Below are 17,759 nucleotides of genomic sequence, written 5' to 3' on the forward strand. Positions count from 1 at the left end.
CTTTAATTTTATGTACTCATCTTGAACTATATCTCTGTTTCATAAGATTAATAGAATAGAATCTGCAGTTCAATAACTTTTGATTTATTTCGATCTAGTTTAATCCTTGATTTTTGTCGAACTATCTTAATTTTTGATTTTTGTTGATCAATGTTGATTTCATTTGGATAGGGTGACTTTCTTACAAGCATTTGGTTGCTTTTTTAGTTTACCCCTCTTTTGAGAAAATAAACGAATTGAATTGAATTGAATATAGGCGGCACGCGTCAAAGACGCAATCATTATCATCACAATCGTCACAATTTCACAAAATATACAGGCAGCATATTTCAATCGCGCAATCATTATCATCACAATACAGGCGGCATATTTCAATCGCGCAATCATTATCATCACAATCGTCACAACTTCACAAAGCTCCCCACCCTCTAAAACGTCGTCCCGACGTTTGCTCTTATAGATCTTCACCAGACTCAGGAACTTCCACCATCCATCTTTCTAGCTCCGGTCCCCACCTCGTCGGTTTCCTCCTTTTTCTTTTTGTTGTGGCCGTCGTGCTCGATTGAGTTTCCGTCAGTTGCTGATCGTTTTCTGTCTGTCGTTCGTCCAGACCAGCAAACAGGTCCATCGATGGCTGGTTACCTACGGCAAACAAATCTGGTCGCTGATCAAAGAGTTCGTCAGCAAGCTTCACAAGTTCTGGAACGATGTCCGGCTGCCCTGGTAAAAATTCTGGCGTATCTTCGCCTGTCCAGGTTTGGACAAGCGACTCGGTCGACTCGTCGCTACGCCCTGCTTGTTGACTAGAGACGCCGACCTCGTCAACTATCAACAAGTCTTCTTCAACATCCATTATTTTAGGTAGAATAATTAAGCCGAGCCAAACTTCAAGTGTACACTTCTTTTATTCAATAAAAGAAATAAAATAACAAACAAAATAATACAAATCAAACCTCTGTCCTTATTAAAACAAAACGATAAGTCCAAAATTAATCTATTAATAATACAACTGACAAGCAAGAGACCAAAACCTAAAATTAAGATAACAAACGACCCGCCCTCCTATATCTCAACTCGCGGCCTTTTATATGTTTTTACCGCCCTATCTACATAACGCTTTCTATATCATAGAAAATTCTATACTCCTATCTATACTCTTTTCCTATACTCAGAAAAGCGATACAGCACAGCAGCGTCGCATATATAGCATATCAAATAACAAAATATACATGCATAGAATGTCTAGTAAAATATATAGATATATATAGGCGGCACGCCTCAAAGACGCAATCATTATCATCACAATCGTCACAATTTCACAAAATATACAGGCGGCATATTTCAATCGCGCAATCATTATCATCACAATACAGGCGGCATATTTCAATCGCGCAATCATTATCATCACAATCGTCACAACTTCACAATGCTAACTTCGGTAATAAAATTTTTTCCATGTCACGTTTCAGTCATTTCCAAAAACATCTCATGAAATGAATACAATGAATCAATCAAAACAGTTACTCAGCAGTTTTATTTAAAAATCATTTGGTACAGATTGCAAGCTGGTTGTTATTTCAAATTTCATCTTTCAGCTATCTGCACCATCGTCGTCAAACGTAATGACCTCGCATGTAAAGGAAACAGAACTGACCAATAAAGCAGCAGATATGTTTACGAGCTACGCTCTCAATAATTTTCAGCATTGTCACAATGCACTAGAAAAACGTATGTTGAAACAACAACAGCAGAACCAATGTTATCTACCATTACAACAACAACATCAACATCAACAACAACAACATCAACAACATCAAGAAAGTTACGACAGTGACCTCCAAAATAATCAGCATTCCAATAAACAAACCAACTACAATGACAAAATTCTTCGTTTTGATAACTCCGATGCTTCATCGTTCAACGAAATAAATAGAAAGACAGTCAACAACAAGCAGCAGCACATCGGCGCAATGAACCACAATCGTGCTAGTAAGATTTATAGGGACGACAACCGCTCCGATGACGACACGATTGATGTGAAGCTGGAGTATCAGGAAGATGACAGAATCAATAAGGCAAATAGCATTGTTAATGTCCACAGCAGTCATATGCATGGTCATATCAACTTACCAGCAGCAGCTTTCTTCTCCCTTCCTCACAGCAGTTACGGTCCCGTCAACGACAACAAAAACTTCGACACAAGCCACCCTGTTAAAAACGCTAATTTTGATTATTCAAAATACAGCAAGTTATTTGAAAACAAAATATATCCAACGTTTCCTGTACAAGATTTTGCGACGCCTTCCCAGTTTAACTTTAACTACAGCAATAACATTAATTGCAACAACAACAACAACAGCCACGATTTCGACAAATATATCAACTTGAAGGCCATGCAACAAAGCCAACAACAACAATACATGCTTCAGCAAGAAAATAATCTCCTTTTACAATTTCAACAACAGCAAGCGAAACAGCAACAGCAACATAATCAAAAACAACGTCAACAACATTTTCTTCATAACCAACTTCAGCAGCAGCAGCAGCAGCAACAACAACAACAACAACGAAAATATGCCTCATCTCAGCCTTCCCAGAACTACGATCACATAAAACAGGCCTTACTGAAAAATGCTGCCTTTTCAGATCAGAGGAACAGAAGTTCCAGTTTTTCAGCTGAACTGAGCAAGAGAGATTCAGTTGAAAGAAACACCAATCACTTCCATCCCGACAGCCAGTTTTACAGAAAAGAGGTTTTATCCAGTTCGATTGGTCAGTCCAAAGTAAATAACTCGCTGCACAAGTATGATGGCGGAGATGGTCAAATTCTGAAAAATGTTGCGAGACGTAAGAATACTGAGAAAAATAACTGCGTTGACGATGACGGTGCTAATTCTTTTGAAAATGAATATTCATACAAAGATAACAAATTAAAAGATGATTTCGAAGATAAAATTAATCTGAACAGATGTACGGTTTTGTTAGAAAACAAAATAACCGACCGAGATTATCAGCATTTGAAGGGTGCCACCGGAATTAACAGATCCGTTATCCACGAGAAAGATGTCCACAGAAACCACGAATACAACAGCCAACCCAATCAGTTTGGTCCAGTTCGGGATGAAGAGTTGCCCATGAAGATGGGTGCTGGATTGCACGTGGAAAAGTTGATGCTTTACAGGAATGTCTCTTTTGACGGTGACAGTGATTCCGATGAAAACAAGCTTAGCATGAAAAATCACCAGGCTATGAAGTTCAATCCGGTTCATAATCGAGGTGGAAATGAGGATAGTACATCAGTTAAGATGGTGAATTCTGATGTTGGAAACAAAAGACACAAAATATTCACTAAATGGAATGTCTCCGATTCCCCAGAAAATTGTTCAGAGGCAAACAAAATGAATGACAGCATTAGCAAAGGTAATAAGACTAAGGATGATAGCAAAGACAACATTAATGAAACAGTTTTAAGGAAGAGAAACTTCAACCTTGACAACGAGGACAATAAAAATGACGATGACCATGACAGCGATTTTAAGGAGTACGCGATGAAGCACAAGAAGAGAAAAGCTTTAGAAAAAATGAGTAGAGTAGGACCTGAATACGCAAAAGACAACGCAGCAGTAACAGCAGCAGTAGCAGTAGCAGCCTCAACAGCAAATGTTACAGAACCTTATATATTAGCCACCACCAACAAAACAAGTTACAACATCATTTCTGATTTTAAAAATTCTAGCGCAAGGGTTAATGAAGAAGAGGTAAAAACTGATGGCAAGACATGTATAGCACGTCTTGATGGGGAAGACGAAAACGAAGATGATGGTAATTGTGAAAATTTTAAAGATGATAACAAAAAAAATGATGATAGTGATGCAAGTGGTGGAAAAATTGTAGAAGAAGAACATTCAAGACACATAATGCGCGTCAATGAAGAGTGCAAAGTAACACACTCAGCAACAAAATCAAGAGTACATTCCTCGAATCCCTACCACCTCAGTAAACGAAGCAACAACTGCGCAGGCAAGATCAACAGCGTAGAAATGGACACCCCAAACAACAACCAACTAAATGACCAGGACAATGAAAACAACGCAAACAACATCAACAAAAAGTTCAGCAAGGTTAAACAAGACCGCACAAGCAACAATGGCGATATAAAAGACATCGTCACAGTTGTAAATAGAAAAATCGGTGCTAATGATAATAATAGCAACGAACAGAATCGATTGTGCATCATTAACCAGAGCTCCAGTAACAACAGCAGTTGCAACAACAACAACAGCAACTATACAAAATATTCAGACATAGGTAGCAGCGTAGGAAACAACCACAACATTAACAACAACAACGTCGTTAACATCATCAACAATAACATCAACAACAACACCATCATCAACAGCAACAACATCATCATCAACAACAACATCGTCAACAACTCAGATTCTGATAAAGAAAACAATTCCATAATTATTTCAAGCAGTTCAGTTGACAGTACTGCAAATTCTGCACCTGCCAGTGTGGATAAAAATGTCAAGAAGGACTTCAATAGTGATGATAAAATTGATGATGATGTTAATAAAAATGGTGATGGTGATGAGGACAACGGCAATGACGACGACGACGACGATGATGATGGCTGTGGTACTGAAGTTGATAAAAAGGAAAAAGATGATGAAGATGTGACTAACAGAAAAATAAGTCATGAATCTGAGAATTCTAATTTCAAACGTTATAAGAATCATGATAATGAACGAGATCTGGGTAGCGAAAATGACCACATTACCAACAATGGTCAAAATTACGGTGATGGTCAGGATAACAATGACGATGATGACCAAAATAATGATGATAACGATATTGATAATGATGACCGAGATAATGATGATGGTAATAACCAACTGGGTTCGCCATCAATCATAGAGAGGAGAGTGATGGAAGATGATGGTGAGGAAGAAGATCTAGATTGCAAAATGTGTGATTACAAAGGTGGGTGGGTGCCTAGGTGTTGTTTCCTTTTGTTGTTTCGTTCTTGTGTTGTTGTTGTGAGTGTGTGCTTGTGTGTGTGTGTGTTGTTTTGCTTGCTTGTTACAATTTTGTTGTTAAATTGTTAACGTTTGATAGCGTTTTATTTTGTGTTTTAATCGTCTCATTTTTGTTTGTTCTCCGTTTCCTCCTTATATAATTAGCTGTTTTTTACGTTGTGGTTTTCCGTCTGTTATTCCCCCCCCCAGTTCGTCCTCCAACCTTACCCTTTATAAAAAAAAAAAAAAATTTTAATGTTGAAATTTTTTTTTATTTTTTTTTTCAATAATTCATTTTCACGAAAATTTTATTTTTAAGGTTCACGGATATTTATCCCTGGTTTGAATTTGTATCGTCAGACGCAGACCTCTCTTTTAATATTTGGTCTAATCGGAAAACGCTTGTTACTATTGATATATTTTAACATGCACGTATGCAAGCAAAGCACTATACCGATTTCACTCACTCCTACACTTTGTTTGTATTGGTTGTATTGTCATATATGATGACCCCAATTTCAAAAATCTGTAGTTAAATATCTAAGAAAAAATATTTCTTGTATCTACACGAATTGACATCGTTTGTATGATTGTAATGAAATAGTTTGATTATATTCATTCATTTTGTTGTGATTGCTTGTTAATCATAACTTTTGTCATTGTTTCACGAATTGCCAAAATTTTATTTGTTTAGTTATTTTTTGTAATATCAAAAAGTCAACAAAACTTTTTTTTAAAAGGTAATTATTTGGTTGAAAATATGAACAAAAATTCAGTTGAATAAATCTCTCGCATGTTAGTTCGTTGTTCTCGATTACGATACGTATGTATGTGTAAATAATTTATATATAGAATATGAATAGCTTGCAAGATTTTCGTTTACAAAACTAGGCCTAAATAATAAAATTTGAAATGTCAACAAAAATTAGATTTCAATCACACAACAAAATAATGTATGTCATCATTTCAAAGTTTGCCTTGACTTTTTAATAGATTATAAACCTATGTATTTGGCAATAACTTTAAAAATAAAAATTTAACGTCCATTAGCAACATCAGTGGTTTAACACATTAAGCTTGGTCCTTCTGTCAACAACGCTCCTGCTTTCTGTCAACAACGACCAATAAATCTCGAAAACAATCCTCAATCTCCCGCTTGCTTTTTTAAATTTTGTTATCGAATTTTAAATTATAACAGTTGTTGGTTGTCCCATTGTTAATAACAATTCACCATTCATAAATTTTCATCATTAGGAACGGTTCGCTATCGATAATTTTTACTAATATATAATTACTAACTATTAATAAAACTCTTTGTTCACCGTTAGTAATGGTTCACCACAAAAAGATTGTTCATCAATAATGACAGTTCATCATTAAATACTGTTCATTATTTGGCATTGATAATCAACACTCACTCATCATCATGTATTCAGCCAATTTCAAACTCGTCGGAACGTTCCATTGTTGCAACTTATCCGATGTCTTCTTTTTCCGAAACTCTTTCAAACAATATTTTTGCATCATTTTAGTAGACCAAGCTTCGAATATGTACTTGCAGATAAATAAATAAGACTTATGAAGAGTATTTAGAAAAATATGGTTGACAAGCCAGCCGTTTTAAAGCTTGCATAAATCATGTTAGGCTATTGTCTTCTTAAATGCTATTTTTTTATTACCCTGCAATTAAATGTACGAAATGAACATTATTTTATTAAACACATTAAATTTAATGTTTAACATTAAAATTCAATGATAATATATTTTAAAAGAACATTTTTATTAATTTATTTGCTGTTTAAGAGTGTTAAAATATACAATCAAAGGAATGAATAGGCAAATAAGCAAGTATACACAACTTAGACATGTTAAAATAGATTGCCTAGTGGTGGATGAACATTTGCGTCTGTGTGTTGGTAGTTTAAATTTACACGTTTGCTGAATTGAATGTACGTGAAGTTTGTTGTTTGTTCAGCAAGGCGCATCCAACAAGTTCATTGTCATCTTACAACAATCACAGTTCTCAAAAAGGCAAACTCGATCGGGTAATAAGGAACAAAAGAAGTTGTCGATAGAGATATTTAACACAAATGATTGAATATATATATATATATATATATATATATATATATATATATATATGCAAGAATAAAATATGACGTGTTTTTATCTTTATATATATATGAGATTGTGTTTGTGTGCTTGTTTAAGTTTGTGTCTTTTTGTGTGTTTTTGAGTGTGTTGGTGCTGTTGTGCGTGTGTTCGTTTGTGTGTGTGTGTTTGTTTGTGTGTCTGTGTCTACATATGTTTGTATATTCGTAAGTGCATAAAATTTTGCAAGCACTTTTTTGAAATTTTGGCTAATAAAATTGAGAATAAATTTAGCCAACAATGAATGATAACAAAAAGTAGTGAGTCAATTGAATGGGCCAACTTCAATACGTACTGCTATTTAAATTTATACGCTTTATTAAAAATTCATTTTGATTGATGGTTGATTTTTATTTAATCATCTGATCGACCTTTTGTTCTGCCTCCATTGCAACTTCACGTGCCTCTCCTATCAAATATTCACCTGTTCAGAATTATTTCTATTGCAACATTCACATTTTGTTGACAATATTTTTTCAAACTTAAACTTTACGTCTTCCTGTTTAAAAAGCTCTTCATTCAAGACTGTGTCTTTTTTAGTTTTTCTTATTGCCAAAGTTGGCTGAACTGACTCGTTTTTCTATTAACGTGTCTGTTTGAAGTCATCTTCATCGCAATTAAACAATCTAGAAACAGTTTATTAAAAATATTTTATGTTAAAAAAATGCATCTCAACTCCCTCATGCATGTACCTCTTACACAACAGCACAACAACACAACAACAACCTTGTCATTGCGTCAGTGTTAAAACAAACAACATTAATAAAAGAAACGCTTTCGGTTCATTTAAGAATGTTGAACAAATATTTTAACCGTAACTGAACAATTTAAATATTTTAAATGAAAATTGGTCCCACAATCAATTAAGATATTGTTCATTTTGACGTTCTTAAGCTCTTCCTGTTGTATGCAGCTTTTTTTTTTATTGAATAAGTGAACGAAAGAATGAATGAATTAATGAATGAACGAACGAATTAATGAACGAACGAAGGAACGAATGTGAATGAATAAATGAAATAATCTATATAAAATGAATATTTTTAATAAAATCTATATTAATCAATGGAATGAAACACAAATAAACTCAGAGACACACACACACAAACAGACACGCGCACACGCACACACATGTATCACAAAAATGTTGTAGCCACAGAGGCACGAGGTTGGAATTAGTGATGGTGGATCCAATACGAACATTTAGTTACTCATGTCTCGGCCCTGTATGTTCACGTTTATTGGCTCATGCATTATTCAATTGTTTGTTCAATTTAAATGAATAGAATTGAAAATCAATCATTTGATGCGGGCGCTTATGATGCGCTGCTAATTGCTCCACAAACAACAACGACAGCCGAATTCATTCATGCAAAATTCATAATTATTGACGATAAAAATTCTGTATCGACGTTGAAATTTTTGAAAACAAACAGATAAATTATATTTTTGAAATAAGCCTTCCCTCCCTATTTGGAAGTTTCATTCAAGCAACTAAATGTTCATGAAACTTCACGAACCAACGAATCACACTGTACTGATGAATCTTGCGCTTATTTTTTCTATTTTATTTAATTTATCATATTTATTTTGGTAAAGACAGTCACCATTTTTTCCACCAAAGTTGCATCAAATGATTTCGGATTTGTGTTTGCTAACTGCTATTTTTTACAAAATCACATTATATTTAATTAAATGCTAGCGTACAAATTTGTGACATTTAATCACAAACCTATTCACGGTTCATTATTACACACACACACGCACTTACAAAAACATACGCAAATACACAAGCCAACACACGCACGCACTCACTCACTCACTCGCACACACACTCGCATTTGAACAGCAGTATAAATTTGCTCGTTTATCTATTTATTTTTGTAGTTTTGATCCTATCCCAAGCGTCCAATATTTTAAAAACAATTGGATGAGGATGATGATGTATGATGTATGCAGATGAAAGCTATACAAATTATTAGAAAAATCTTCAATTTATTTTGTCAATTTGTCAAGTACTTATGAAAGACGACATATATTTTAACTTTCAGTACATTCGGCATTTAATCTAGTATTTATTTTTATATATTTAGAATATATTTATTAAATTGAAATATGTTACGTAACAAACAATAAATATTGAAGAGGACGACCGACAGTAGAGAAGGCTAACTGCAAAATTAGAAATTGAATCCATTTTTTCAATCATCCATCTTACGGCTCTCGAATGCTATTTATATAATGAATCTTCCATCAATCATTTCTTCCTGAAACATTCAACTTGCAGCATTATTCAGCATCAACCGTGGAAGTTCATTTTTCTATTTTAAACAACACAACCTCACTAACAACTCACCCAGTTTATAAGTTTTTTTAAAACTTATTCTTCATTAATTTTTGGAAATTGTTGTTCAACGACAAACGTAAACTTACCGTAGATCAGCTCTTGACGCACACGCATGCGAACATACTCACGCACGCACACACACCCACGCATACTTATACTACAAACATTCCTATACAAACACACACACACACTCGCATACACACGCACACACACACACACACACACATACACACACATATTATATATATATATATATATATTTACAATATTCTATAAATTTTACCAAATGTTTGGCGTTAATATGTTTGTAGTTCGTTTTAACGTCAAACATTCAGTAGAAATTATAGAATATTGTAAAAATTATATATATATATATATATATATATATATATATATTCATACGCAAATGCTCACGTACTAATACAGACACACACGCGCACACAAACACATTCAAACACGGGCATCATGATACACACAAATACACATATAAATAGACTGCATCTTGGTAAACAAAGAGCTGGGTGGGTCATTGTGGCTTTCTTTTAGGACTAATGCTAAAATGCATCCTCATTAGTCAAGAAGAAATCCATAAAAAAGTCTCATTAACGGCCTTTAGGAGGGAGCTGTGAATAGCAAAACCAACTCCACCCATTCGCATCTCTCTTGTTGGTTGACCCAGGCAGAAAAAAGAGTGACCGGTACCCTTCTTCTCGAACCGAGTTGACACTGAGAACCCTATTTCGCTAAGTGCGGCAATGTCGATGCCTAGGCGGGCGAGCTCACGAGCCACAATTGCAGTACGACGTTCATGTCGACTTCCCTCGTTCAGCAATGTACGTACATTCCATGAAGCAAGGTCGAAGGTATTTCTTTTGACAATTTTTAAATTTTTACCACCAAGAAGGATGTCCAGACAACCGCGGCAGGCTGCTAAGATACCGAAAAGCTAGCAAAGTGTAGGACAAATTTTTTTAGTTCTCTCTTCAATCCTGAAGAATGCAGTGCGTTCCTAAATTGGGCTGTTTTGTCGTCTGGAGCAGACACCAAATGTCAAGTAGCTCTCTGTAGATGAGCTTTGTACATCTCACAGACCGCCTACGTGTTAATTTGTGGCTAAACAAGTCCAGTGGTATCATCTACCTGTGTCTGTCGCCATAACACCCACTAATGACAACCTTCACAATGAATCGTTTAAAATGTTTGTGAGGCATGCGATTCTCTCTTCTCAACAAGGTTGACCTCATCAGACGCGATGACCAACCATGTGGACACATCAGTTTGGCAGAGTTGTAAAATAGTGTAACCGGCCATATGGCACGGTACTATGGTTTGAAATCAGAAATGCATCTTCTCCTTCATCCTCACTCCGGAACCAACAGAACACCAGTTTTAAGGCTCTGGTTATTTGCCTCTCGCCTTCTCCTGTTAGCAAAGCCAAAACCTCTTCCTTACTCAACCCCGCCACGTGGAGGCAAGGAGTTGGACTTGGTTGATTCGCAACGTCAGATTGCAAGCCTTATTGAAGCACTGTATAGATGATAGATGCTGGGAGTTCATCCCCATCATCACCTCCGACTAGAGTCAACCCACTGCAAATACACAAACATACACATACACACACACGTACACGCACACATTGGCATTTGAGTGTCAAGTACCTTTTTGCACCTAAACCAGAACAACACGAAGCATCGACATGATCTAATTCTAATCCTTCGGCTATTTTGCTTGCTGGCCGTTTATGTTCATTTTGTTTTTTCAAATTTAAATTGAAATTTAAAACTAATTTAATTCAATAATTAAATAAATAGAAATTATGATTTACCAACATTTGAAAAGTAAACTGAGTAAAACGACAACTAAAGTAAAACATAGAGAATCTAACAAAGTTTGAAATGAACAAAATTTTTAATTTTTTTATTGCTTTTTCTAAAGGAATAAATTTTAATTTTACTATCTTATTTCGCCTGCCATTGCAATTTTTCAAAACCCCATCAACGTTGTGTTCTTTTGTTATATTTAACTGAACTTAACATTGACGCCAAAGACTATAAAAGATTATGTTCACAAATATGTTCAACACCAAACTTTTAAGCCGCACTTTACGTAGTTAAGAATGCAAAGTAACGAACAGCCTACATTGAAAAGTTGCATATTCATTTTAATGAATATTAAACTGGTTATTTATTTATATAAGTTATTTTGTTGCCACTTATATTTGACCGAGTTTTAAAAATAAACTTAGAATGGCTGATGAATGGTTAGCGCTGATGCGATGTACGAAGAGAAACTCGTTAATTTTTATTAGCAGAGATTTCAGCACATTTCCTTAAATGAATTGATTTTGTGGTGTTGCTGGAGTTGAGCTGATGATGAATGCTTCTTTCAAAGTGAAAGAAGCATTAAAACTGCATGTCACAAGGAACAAGCAACAGCACAAACTTTTAAACGATGCACAATTACTACCCACACGTAACAATGTAAATAAATAGTCAATACATTCATATCATCAAGCTTCTCAGTGTTTGATTGGTGTGAGAAAATCAGTTAAAACAGCTAAAAATTTAAGCTTCGTTATTGTTACCTGCATGACATAGATTAAAAAAATAATTTTATTTTACTTGAAGTGTCTATTTGGAGAGAGGCAAAAATAGTGATTTGATTAACAAAAATGTAAAAAAATTGCACACGCGATAACTGACGACCACACACACACGCAAGCACTCTAGCTTGACTAAGTAACTCTTTAACTCGGCTAACATCAAGTGCGTGTGTTGCCATTTTGCGAGACACATTAAAAATAATACGATTCATAAGTTGCTAACATTTCGGACTTTTATGGCAACAGCGCTAGTTTTTTATTGCTTTTTAAACGTTTGTTGTTAGTTTTGTTTTTATGATCATGCTTGCCTAAGTGTTTGATGACAATAATTCTGTCTCTTTTCTGTTTTTTGTTTTTTTTAATTTTAGTTGTTTGTTTTCGTGTCTTTGATCATTGTGCGTTTTAATGAAATATTCACAAAGCCATAAAATTTAGGAGTTGTTGTTGAAACATTCAAAAAGATCAAATGTTACTTGTAGGTTTCATTAACAATAAAAGTTAATAAAGATTATTTCAATTATTAACCAGCTTTGTTTTGTCCTGTAATAAATAATATACGAAAATAATTTACACGAATCACACTCAAGTTTAAAATGAATCACAGTCTTAAAGGTCTGTTAACACGCACACGATTGGATGAACTTAAAATAAACTGACTCGCTTTTTTATCAATTAGGATTAAAAATTGTTTACATTAATTACTTGAACAAAAATTGGGTTGTTTACGTCTGAAAGGACGCCCTTCTCTGACCTCTTTTCATTTTAACACATTTTTCGCATTATAGTTTTTATCTTATCATTTCTATGTTATGTAGGACAGACGAGTGAATAATGTAAAAAAAATTATTTTTCATCATCACCTTTCGTCAACATCATCTTCATTTTTCTATCACGATATCATCATTAAAATAATACATTTTTATCATCGCTAATGGTTTAATTTTTCTGTCAGCATTAGCAGCGTCATCATCTCCCATTTTATCATCCTACCATCTTTTTCTGAATTCGAGTTCAACATAAGAATTGATACACCAAATTATTTCCATGTACACATCAACATACTATTCAATAGAGTAGGATATGAAAATTTGCAACTAAACACATAAGGCAAAAGTACGTAATTCACTTAACACTACATGCCTTCAAACATTCGCCGGTGAGTTTGAATCAAGCATGTTTATATTGTAAATGAATAAAGGGCGACACAACTAATACAGCAGAGCATAACATGTCTGCTATTAGTGAACCTCAGTGAAATTAATCTATAAAATCTTCATGTTCATGTCTATCGAAGCCAACAATTTTTGGTAAATATTTAATTATGTTATATATATATATATATATACATATATATATATATATATATATATAATATATATATATTATATATCATGTATATATATTATTATATATATAATATATTATAACTATATTTATATTATAATTATATACTATATTATTATATATATTTATATTGATTTTTGTCGTTTTTATTTGTATACATTAAATTGAAAATTGATTAATCAAATTGCACAATATATATATATATATATATATATAAATATATATATATATATATATAAATATATATATATATATATATGTATATATATATATATATATGTATATGTATATATATATATATATATATATATATATATATATATATGTTAAATAACTGCGCAGCTATTTTGAAGAAATATTTGTCTTGCCTTGAAATTGAGAAATATTTTATACATAAACAACAAACACAAAACAAAAACCAGAACGCACGACACGTACGTAACACGTATTTGACCCGAAAATGTGTCATGCAACTCGAGATATCTAGTTTTAATAGTACGCTATGAAAAAATAAAATAGTACATGAAAAGTTATTAGGGGAATTAATTTTTTTTTAATAAAATTTTCAAAATTGACTTTATTGAGGGTGGCTTGATGAACTAGTGGTTAAAATCACCTGGTCCTGTTACGCGGAGACCGGGTTCGAATATGACAAAAGGATCTCCGCCTGTCACGTTTTCATTCTGTGCGATGCCGATGCGTCGTTTAGCACAAATTCATTATACGCTGTTTGTGTACTGTTGATTCCTCGGAACTTTAGAAGGGCGTAATAGACTTCTAACTTTTAAACTTCCTTGTTCAATTTTAATTTTTAATTCATTATCTAAATTTCTTGATAGAATTTTTTAGTTCTTTCACAAATTTTTACACATTTAATGCATTCTCGAGTCTTAACGTTGAAAAAATTTAAAAGATCATCTTTAAGAAGAGTCTAATGAGATTTTCATTATCTACCTGTCAATTTATTTTTATTCGTGATTTATTTTAATGCGATTTTAAAATATATACCAAAGAAAATCTCAAAAACTTTGATATGAATAACTTGGGTGAGAATGAGTGCGTGTTGAGTTCAAACGTCTGATCTAAAAAATTAGCATATTTGTTGAGTTCACTTACTATTTGAGGCCGCTTTCCACGAACACTGACATCGTACACCCAAAAAATAAATCAGTATTCGCTTGATTCATTGAGATGAGTTTGTTATTTTACATAAACTATTTCATTTTTTAATTCAATCATTGTTGAGTCGATAAATCGATATTTTTGTCTTGTCAGGTAAACTCAACGATCTCTCCATTTTAAAAATTACAAATTTATTCAAATCAAACGTTTCTAATCAAATATTTTGTTCTTAGGTACTTTTATCGTCAATCAAATAGACTTTTTTTAATGAGTAATGATTAATTTTGATAAGTGGGTGACGAGATTGATGAGTTCTCTGCTCTTTTTCTATCTATCAGATATCAGCCAACCCGCTGCTGAGATTTTTCAAACAACTGTGAACAAGTTAACAATAACTTCGTTTAACGACTGCGTCCATGGTGAGTTGGCACAAATTAAGCGTTAACCAGGAATGACTTTTTTCGTTCTTCCGAGAAACATTTTTAAATTTTAATTACCCTCTCAAATTGTGCACTCAGGCATTCGCTGTACACACGTTTGTTTCATTTAGAACATGCATTTCATATATAACTTATGTTTATAGACTGTGTTTGTATTTGAGAGCTCGAACATGTGAAATTTTGGTACGAGTGTTTGATTCGTGGAAAGTGAAAAGATTACTTAGAACGAACCAAATCTGCTTGTACCACCATGTATTCATTATTTATGTTATTACCTACATACATTTTGCTGCAATTATAATGGATGTATAGTATATACTTATTTATTTATGATACATTCTCTTCTCTTATATATAAATATATAGGTGATATTATATATATATATATATATATATATTTTATTTGCATGAACTATTATTCAAACATTTAGTTTTTATGACTTTGGTGCAGCACCATTAAACAGTCTTCATTTTCATATGAAAATATTAAATGATGGAAGTTGAAGGTAATGGAGCAGTTGCAACGGCCGAAACATTTAACTTGGGTCCATATTTTGCACATTGAGTTATAAACCGAGGTTTGGTTGAAAATATCTGGTAAGAGGGGTTCCTTTCAAATTTTTCGAGCTTGGAGATTCCTTCGCGACACCCTTACGTCAGTCATTGCGTGGAGTCTTGCGTGGTTCTAATCTGCATTCAGCTAAAAACGTTTGCACACATATGATAATTGCGTGCAGATGGCAAAGGTGTTTGCAAGATGAAAGCTTTAATCGTGATAGCTCTAATTATTTGAAGAAGTAATTAATTACGTAAGCTGGCGATGGATGACATGGAAATACAAAAACTCATGATATGACGCGAGGAGGCATCAAAAGACTGAAATGATCGTCAGAACATCTGATCTATCTAGTACACGAATGGGGACCACACTCTTCTTCCAAGCAAACACGTTCTTTCGATTCCAAGAATTAATTAATGATTGAGTTACATACGTGATTATACGTTTATATAAGTACCTAGAGCAGAAATATAAATGCAATTCATTTAAATTAAATTTTTTTAAATACCGATGGATCCGTACAGAAGTTGGCGAGTCTTCATTTCTTCAACTGTTAATTCACTTCAGCTGTACCTAAAAAAGCTACACCATTGAAGACTGCTGTTTAAAAGTTAGAGCCACTTGTTCAGTATATTAATGTGGTGAAAACCCTGCGACAATTTCGCCTATATGATATTTGATATTTTCAACATTAAGTGGCATTATTGAATCTATATTTTATAGAATGAGATTAATATATTTTAATATTCTGGAATGTTTTAATTGACCTTCACTCAAATTTTAAATATTCACTCAAATTTTACAATGTTACTAATTTTGTTCCTCTTCTCAATCATCATGTTCCTTTTGTATTGATCTACACGCCCCATCCGAACTTTCTGCACAGACAATACGTACCATATATCAGTTTATGCATTAACGCCTTCTCACATCTTTCATCTCCTTATTCGGCCACTTTAATAAGTATTAATTGAAATTTCTTAGAAAAATTAATCCATTATTTAAATTAAATTCGAAAGTCAAACTTAACTCCGTGCCCCGTAACGATGAAGTAATGAAAATATTCAGTGTTCACAGATAAATAGTCACTTGTAATTCTGTCAAAGTTAAAAGCGTCAATGGTTCTGCGGTCGTCTGTTTTGTGACGCATTACTTAAGGTCCGCGTCCGTTCCATTTTTCAACAGCCTAACACAATAAACAACAAAATATACACATACACATGCACGTATATAACATATACAACTGATGTAGATTACATGGGCAGGTTTAATTAAATTCAATTCGAGATTGTTTTGGATTATAAGAGTAAGCGTTACAAGTGACTTTTTATGGCCAGATATTTCAGATATTTGCTTGTTTACATATTTCTTGAAGTCTCTTTTCTGAGGTTTTTGTTCATATTTTGTTGATTTTTTACAAACACGTATATTTTGTTTTTATTTGCATTTTTTAATATGCAGAACGGACGTTGTCCTTGTTTTTTTTTATATTCCTACACACACACACCACACACACACACACACACACACACACAACATACACCACACACACACACACACACACGCATATATACACACATTTATATAATATGTTATAAAGATGGGTTATATTGTATAGATATTCATAAACTGTTCAATGCCCTCCGTATGTGTTGCAGGTCCTAGCATTCCTGAGCTGATTTCACTAAGTCAGATCAAAATTTTCTCAATTTTACAAAACCTAAATTAAAACTATGCAACCTTCCAATTATCACGAAGCAACGATGACAGCAAGTATTAGTGATAATTTTAATTTTTAGCGTATCAGCATGCATCATGGGATGGCCATCACAGTTTGATGTTTCCCTCAACGTATAAACGTGAATTTCTGGCCGAGTGTTCAGTGACCAGGCAGAATATGTTCAGGTTCACGCTTCTATTTTATTTTATATTTCTGAATTAGTAATTTGTGGACAAAAAAGTTTATTTGCAGCGCATTTTCCGTGCGGTTCATTTCTAATCTTTTTACAGGATGTTGAACTAAATTAATTTTGAACACAAAGGCATCGATATGCAGAAGATATTTCATATAAAAACAAATTGAACGAAACGCTCATGCACGAAATTTATTAATTTGTTCGTTTTCTAGGCAAAATGTATATTTAGCATTCTGATGAATGTAATGAAATTTACGATTT

General features: G+C 33.5%; 3 protein-coding genes across 3 annotated transcripts; 1 reads left to right on the plus strand and 2 right to left on the minus strand.

Moving 5' to 3' along the window:
• Nucleotides 1–454: 454 nt before the first annotated feature.
• HELRODRAFT_167647 (hypothetical protein) lies at nt 455–853 on the minus strand (the record flags this gene model as incomplete). Its single annotated transcript, XM_009013402.1, has 1 exon — nt 455–853. The coding sequence occupies one exon, from the start codon at nt 851–853 to the stop codon at nt 455–457; it is 399 nt and encodes a 132-aa protein (XP_009011650.1).
• A 769-nt stretch (nt 854–1,622) lies between these two features.
• HELRODRAFT_167648 (hypothetical protein) lies at nt 1,623–6,553 on the plus strand (the record flags this gene model as incomplete). Its single annotated transcript, XM_009013403.1, has 3 exons — nt 1,623–4,986; nt 6,276–6,280; nt 6,458–6,553. The coding sequence occupies 3 exons, from the start codon at nt 1,623–1,625 to the stop codon at nt 6,551–6,553; spliced, it is 3,465 nt and encodes a 1,154-aa protein (XP_009011651.1).
• Nucleotides 6,554–7,522: 969 nt separating this feature from the next.
• On the minus strand, nt 7,523–12,297 carry HELRODRAFT_167649 (hypothetical protein; the record flags this gene model as incomplete). The annotated part of the gene is made up of 5 exons (XM_009013404.1): nt 7,523–7,596; nt 10,213–10,462; nt 10,901–11,000; nt 11,175–11,247; nt 12,219–12,297. 5 exons carry the CDS (start codon nt 12,295–12,297, stop codon nt 7,523–7,525), a joined length of 576 nt encoding a protein of 191 aa, XP_009011652.1.
• Nucleotides 12,298–17,759: the final 5,462 nt, after the last annotated feature.

Source organism: Helobdella robusta, assembly GCF_000326865.2.
Source record: "Helobdella robusta unplaced genomic scaffold HELROscaffold_12, whole genome shotgun sequence".
In the NCBI taxonomy this organism is placed as follows: domain Eukaryota; kingdom Metazoa; phylum Annelida; class Clitellata; order Rhynchobdellida; family Glossiphoniidae; genus Helobdella; species Helobdella robusta.